This window comes from Prenolepis imparis, unplaced genomic scaffold, assembly GCF_030444845.1.
Source record: "Prenolepis imparis isolate NDT839.2.m4 unplaced genomic scaffold, iyPreImpa1.0 SCAF_1, whole genome shotgun sequence".
In the NCBI taxonomy this organism is placed as follows: domain Eukaryota; kingdom Metazoa; phylum Arthropoda; class Insecta; order Hymenoptera; family Formicidae; genus Prenolepis; species Prenolepis imparis.
In genome coordinates, this window is record NW_028141159.1 from 26059544 (window position 1) to 26066956 (window position 7413).

General features: G+C 29.5%; 1 protein-coding gene across 1 annotated transcript; it reads left to right on the top strand.

The window, feature by feature from the left end:
• Positions 1 to 545: 545 nt before the first annotated feature.
• LOC145938519 (uncharacterized) lies at positions 546 to 6992 on the top strand. Its single transcript, XM_083042224.1, has 6 exons — positions 546 to 981; positions 1198 to 1329; positions 2272 to 2565; positions 2965 to 3093; positions 4423 to 4629; positions 5365 to 6992. The coding sequence occupies exons 1-6, from the start codon at positions 849 to 851 to the stop codon at positions 6990 to 6992; spliced, it is 2523 nt and encodes an 840-aa protein (XP_082898350.1). The 5' UTR covers positions 546 to 848.
• The last annotated feature ends 421 nt before the right edge of the window (positions 6993 to 7413 follow it).

Below are 7413 nucleotides of genomic sequence, written 5' to 3' on the forward strand. Positions count from 1 at the left end.
GGCTTTTTCTCCGATTTCTGAGCATTTCGTTATGTCAACTCTGGAAACAACTAAAAACTAAACTTAAGGTGCCTTTTCATGCTGACACTAGAAGCTGAATTTCAGCGTCAAAAGACGTCATATGACCAAAAATAAAAATACCAATTCGTCAATTTTGATCATATGATGACGTCTTTTGACGCTAAAATTCAGCGTCTAGCGTCAGCATGAAAAGGCACCTTTAGGCAATTAAACTATAGCGATTTCTTATAACATGTACAGATTTTCTATAAGATGAATAGTGTTGGTGCTTTTGTCTCCGATTGTATCTCCTACACATCCTTAATCGAATGTATATCTAAAAAATACATTTTCTTAAAGTCGGATGCCAAGTTCACATAGGTTCTGAGATCGGTCTATGAAAACCGGACCTTAATAACAAATTAGTAACGGCACCGACGAGAGACAAGAGACAAGATATCTCATCGTAGGTGGTAACGGTCATTTAGTGTTTGTTGAAAATTATATGAAGGTAATCTAATAATTAGATAACGATTTTAATAAATTTTTGTGTCTGAAGTGGTAATTAATTTACAATTATTTTGAGTATTGTTATAAAACAAATAGAAAAAGCATTGCGTGTGTTTCTTAATACATAAATATAGTACACGCGGAAATATCTACATTCTTTTTTATTCTTTTTTTCATATGCACTTCTTTATCACATTAGTAAATGTTTTATAACAATGCTCAATACTCTCAATACCATTTATTACAATATAATAAAAATAGGTGCTTATAAAAAAGGAGGAAAAGGAATATATAGATATTGCCACGTGTATCGTACTATGTATTAAGAAACATACACAATGTTTGCTCTCGTGTTATTCAATGATGGGATCTATCATATTTGTAAATCAGAAAACGTTAAAAAAAATAAAAATGAATGTGTGGCAAAATATAAAAATGTCAAGTATACTTGTCGGATCATAGCACAACATAGTAAGTATATGTATAATGCATATATCATAAAAGAGGTTAGAAATAGCCAAATAAACTATTTGATTTGTCGTATCTCTCTCCCTCTCTCTCTCTCTCTCTCTCTCTCTCTCTCTCTCTCTCTCTCTCTCTCTCTCTCTCTCTCTCTCTCTCTCTCTCACTCTCTCAATCATTAATTTATTATTATTTGAAAATCTTTTATTCTATTGTTTATTACAGAAAATATTACTGTACTTAATGATATTAAGCATTCTTTAACTAACCTGTGTGTACCTAAAATTATATTACATCGTGTTACTTTGCCCAACGTGCACAAAAAACAAAACTTGCTGCAAATCCAGAATCAAGAAGGTAAGGTGGAATTTATTTGAATAAATAATTTGTTTAGTTTATTTTATATTACTACAAATTATTATTGTTAATCATCGTGGCTGCTTTTGCGATAGATTTAAAATACAGATTAAAATAATCCTGCACTGCAATTGATCAATTTAATCTGGATTTATTTTAATCCTGCGCTGCAGTTGATCATGATCATTCTCTCGCAAAAGCAGCCTTATATTTAAATAACTCAATATTTCTTATGCCATAGTTAGTCATAGTTATGTCATAATTAGTTTATGTTATATATATGTATATATGTTTAATATTTCTTAATTCAATTGAAATGCTAATATATTTAATTATTGTAATAATTTATGATACGAATAATGTGGTCATATTTTCTTACTTATTAGAACAAAATTTATAGTTTTGTGAGATATCTATCTTCATATTTATATTCATAACTATTTTTTCTTTCTTAGCATGTCTTGATAGTAATACTATGGAAGCAGTAGTGAAAATGTTTGCGATGAGGATCCATTTTATGAATCATCAAATAATTCATCAAATAACAATTTTGTTGAACCTGTGATAGATCAGGCAACAAATTCTGTTCCTAAACAAACTAACAATTCAACAAATACTTCTAATCGATTACATATATCAACGTCAATAAATGTACCACACAAAAATGTCCATAACGATACAGATAACGATGGAAATCTCAATGAAGGTTACAAAAGAAATTTAATTTCTATAACTGCATGCAAATTAGATTACTAATTATGTGTATTTAAATAAAATTTTTCATTCTTAATTTAATTGAAATAATGTATTTAATTAATACTTAATTACACGAATAAATGTCATGCTTTTTTTACTTATTAGCACAAAATCTATAATATTCTATAATGTTTGTCAAAATCTATAATGTTTGTCATATTTAGTGTGCATTTTTTCCTTTTGTAGGAATTTTTAATAGTAATACTATGGGAGACAAAATTGAAAAAAATGTTTACAATGAGGATCCATCTTACGTATCATCAAATAAATCATATAGTGAAAATTTTGTTGAACCTGTGATAGATCAGACAACAAGTTCTGTTGCTAAACAAACTAATAGCTCAGCAAATATTTCTAGTCTATTATCAATGTCATTGAATACATCAGACATAGTAACGTCATTAAATATATCTGACATATCAACGTCATTAAATATATCAGACATAGATATCCAGGATGAAGTTAGAAATCTCGATGAAGGTATGTAATAAATTACAAAATTATTTTTAAACTGCACTGAGTTATTCAGCCTGCTCTTAAAATGAAATAGATATCTATGGGTCTGTTTTCTATCGCTTAATTGACTGTACTATATAAAAAAAAACATCTAAAGATTATCGATGAATGTTAATGTCAGAACATCCGTACCATTTTGCATTGAACTTGATTGATTTAGATCTTTGTAAAAATAAACTCTGTTTTAGTTTCTCTACGTAATTTTTTATATAGTTTTTCTTTTGTAAAAAGTTATACTTAGCTGTAGTGGATCCTTTCGTTATATAATAATATGTTTATTTCTTTACTTATAGATTAACAGTATATTTATATCTTTACTTTTATCTTTTAGTATGAATTGTGAAATGATATATATAATTTTAGATAAACGTTCATGTAACTGGCATGGCAATGTATTGGAAGTATATGAAGATTGCGACTTATTTGAACCCACCATTGTAGAAGATAAAATGTCTAAACATTCTGAAATAAGTGCACCTGTTTCCACTACAGGTATGTTATTGTTTCAAAATAATTATAATTTTCTTGTAAATATACACAAATTATGTTTTAAAAATCTGCTCACTCACTCTATATTTAAAATATAATTATAATAGCTATTATTACTTGTATGTAAAATACATCTCTAAATATTTGGTAAATATAATTATCTCTTAACATTTCTTTTATTGTACACCTAAAAATTTTATACTTGATTTAAGTTTTAACATATATAACATCTATAATATATTTTGTTATACATTCCATGCACGATGCAGATGTGTACTGTATAAAATAATTATTTTAGATATTTTGCAAATTCTAAATTTCTCTTTAATCCTATGTTGTTTAAGTAAGCTATATATCTCAAAGAAAACCAATTTCAACAGAGGACGAAAAATCCATGATACATCTGATCATCAATCTATCAAAGTAATTTTCCATCGTTCTTGACTTCTTATTTATAGTAAATTGCAATAACACAATGTAAAAGCGGAAAATATACAAGATGCGATCTTGTATAATTTATTCTGTTATTTAAATTTGAATATAAAAAATAACTGATTTATATAATCTTTTTCAATATAATTTAAATTTTTATGTATTTGCTTACACAAGCCAACAAATTTTATTTTATTCGTACTGGATATAGTAAACCTGAAGGATATTTGCGCGCTGAAACCGAATTTATTAATTTCGTTAAAAGAGAAGTTTTTTTAATTTCGTCAATGCCACACGCGAAAGTATTATTTATAATGTCCCGATTCAGCCGACTTTTTCGGACCGATATATTTTTCTCGTCTACATCACTCTAGGGGGGTAAAAGGAACGTAGGAATTCAGATCTCGAAAACCAAGAGATTGTTCCTAAATAATTCTTCGATATATTGCTAAGAAATTTCGTGCCTTGTGTACAGGTATAAGACAGCGAAAAATCAAAATTTTCGCGGTCTTCGCGCACTGACATTCGTGGTTGCTCTGTGTCGCCGATTACCATCTTTTAAATTTGTTATTTAACATAGCAGAGCGCTAAAAATTATTTGTTATTATTTATAATGTTATAAATTTCCTCAAAATCATTGTTTCAAACCTTCGATGAAATTTTAGTCAAAAGTATTACGTCTAATAGACAAATTTGAATTTGATTTCATCGTGCAAAAATCTTTTTAAGATATTCTGCTTATTTGAGATAGTCCAAAAAAAATTTAAATCGTCAACTTGTGTTATTAATTATTGATGTAAATAATATAATTTTTTTATATATTAATATCAATTTTTTAATATATTAAAATCAAATGTATAATTTTTATGATATTTAATGCCTATTCTTTACTCTTTTTAGCATACCTCAATAATAATAATATTGTACAAGACATTTCAAAAAATATTTATGATAAGGATCCACCTTATGTATCAAACACAGAAGAAAATTTTATTCAATCTGTAGATGAGACAACAAAGTATGTTACTAAAGAATATAACATGTCATCTACGTCATTAAACATATCAGATATAGGCATTCAGGATGACGTTGGAAATCTCAATGAAGGTTTAACCAATAAATAAAATAATAAATAAAAAGTAAATTAGAAAAGCAATTATACTGGCGTCTAGCATTTCGTTAACTAATATGGATCATACTGAGTAACCCATTTTAAAAGATATACACAAATATATCAGAAACTTATTTGCTTTATCTTAAAAAATATTTCGAGTGAAAGTTATTTGATGTTAAGGAACTCGTTTGATGATCATTATTTGACTTTAGATCAAAATCCAGAAGTTTAGTTCAAGGTCAACTTAAATTTTTTAAACGGACTTCACTATAATTTTTTTATATAAATTAAGTTTTTGCAATATTAGGTATAAAAATTTATGAGAGTAGGATGACCAAAAAGTTAATAGTTTACGAGAACTTATAGTTTATGTAAAATTGTCATATTAAAGTACAACATATCTCAAATTATTCACTTTTGATCATATTATCCTTCAAATTTTATTCCAAATATTAGAAGGAATCGATATAAAATTATTTATAGTGATTTAAAAAATTAAGTTGATCTTGAAATAACATCTGGATTTTGATGTAAAATCAAATTAATATTACCATCAGATGACTCTCTCAACAACAAATAACTTTTACTTAAATTACTTTTTAAAATAACAAAGTTTCTGAAATATTTGTGTGAATCTTTTTTAACGAAACATTCTGTATAATTTTTTATATATTAACAAATCTATAATTTTTTTGTTATTTAAAATGCATATTTTTCTCTTCTTTTAGCATGTCTTGATAATAATACTATGGAAGACAACATTGAAAATGTTAGCGATGAGGATCCATCTTACGTACCATCAAACACTTCGTCTAATGAAAGTTTCGTTCAACCTGTGATGAATCAGACAAGAAATTCTTTTGCTAAAGAAACTAACAGTTCGGCAAATACTTCTAGTGGATTAGACATATCAATGTCACTAAACGTATCTGGGAAATGTGCTCGGGATGACACTGAAATGTTTGTTACATCAGTTGGTGTAGGAAACAAGAAGCATTTCTGTATGTATTGCAATACGTTTCAGAGCAAAATAGCTCGTCATCTTGAGAGAGTACATGCAAATGAATTGGAAGTTCAAAAATTTAAACACATGCCAAAAGGGAATGCAGAACGAAGAAAGATCTTAGAAACGATACGTAGACGTGGAGATTTCTATTTTAATACCGATTGTGCACGAAATGATGGTGAATTATTAGTAGAAAGACGTTCAAAGAAAGAATACAACAGGATACCTTCTGAATACGTCGTATGTCCAAAATGTAAAGCTTTCATTCGAAAAGTTACAAGCAGACATCACTATCAAAGATGCATTAAAGAAATGATTAAAGTTAAAGATAGTAGATCAATATCAATTTTAGGAAGACAAATAATTGGACGTATACATAATGAGGCAAGCAATGCTTTAAGATTACGAGTTTTCCCACTTTTACGAGAAGATGATATAGTAAGAAATATCCGTTACGACGAACTAGTAATAGCATTTGGTAATCAACAGTGCGAAAAATATAAAACATCTGAACACAATGATGCATTGATTAGACAAAAATTAAGAAGGATGGGTCGCCTGCTTCAAGTAATAAAATGTAAAAATTCTGATATTACGGATTTTGCTTCCATTTACTTCCCCCGATACAGCAATACTTGCATTGAAGCAATTAATACGTTAGCCGGTTTATCTTTATGTGGAAAATTTTTCAAAACTCCTTCACTGGCTTCTGGACTTGGAGGTTTAATAAAAGAAGTGGGTAAACTTTTAATCAATCGATGTATTAGAAAAGAAGACGAGGAAAGGAAGTTACGTGCTGAAGACTTTTTGAAAGTATTTACCGAAGATTTTGCAACACGTATATCAAAAACAATATCAGAAACAATGAGTAGAAATCTAAGACGTAAAAAGATTACGTTACCCTGTAAAGCAGATATTATTAAGCTTCATAATTTTCTAAAACAAGAACGTGAAACAGCTTACAATTTTTTGAAAGAAAAGTTCTCCTATGATGCATGGCTTTCCCTTACTAAATCTACATTGACTTCAGTACAAGTGTTTAATCGTCGTAGAGCCGGAGAGATACAAAGGACGTTAATCGAGGATTATAAGGCGTATCAAGGTATTAATTATCAGACAAACGACATATATAAAGCACTTTCAGCACGTGCCAAAAAAATTGCTAAAAGATATGTGCGATTTACCCTCAGAGGTAAACTTGGACGAACGGTACCAGTCTTACTAACAGAAGAATTAAGAGACTGCATCGAAATGATTTTAAAGCATAGAAAGGCTGCAAAAGTTTCTTCGAAGAATCCATACCTATTTGGTCTTCCTTCGCTTAAAAAAGATAAACACCGATATCTTTAGTAGGTATACTATGCCAATTCTAACCCATGGGGCTCCGAGGGGAGTGCGGGGTGCGGGGGTATCTCTCGGCGCGGGGTATGACGTCACGCGGGGCGGGGGAACTCGTTGGCGCGGGGGCTGACGTCACGCGGGTGGAGGGGATGTTTCGACAAAGGAGGGAGGAGAGTTTTCTGAGTGCAATATTCGTAGATGGATATCTTTACGACTTTTTTTTTTTTTTTTATGAGGGATCCTAGACATTTTCCCAAAAAGGTATAGAACAAGCGCCGACGATCGACAATTTTGTACCCTCATTAGAATAATTTTATTACGGAAGCGCCGATGTCCGGCTGCTCGAACTTGTCAACGGAGCGTTCTAGAATCCATAAAACTATGTTTTTCATTTTATAGACATTTTATCATTAGGAAAGAAATGAAGATT

Coding starts and splice junctions, on each gene's coding strand:
- LOC145938519 (XM_083042224.1), top strand. CDS start 849: ATGTTTGCTCTCGTGTTATTCAATGATGGGATCTATCATATTTGTAAA. Junction 2,566..2,964: donor AGTTAGAAATCTCGATGAAG/GTATGTAATAAA, acceptor ATATAATTTTAG/ATAAACGTTCATGTAACTGG. Junction 3,094..4,422: donor TGCACCTGTTTCCACTACAG/GTATGTTATTGT, acceptor TACTCTTTTTAG/CATACCTCAATAATAATAAT.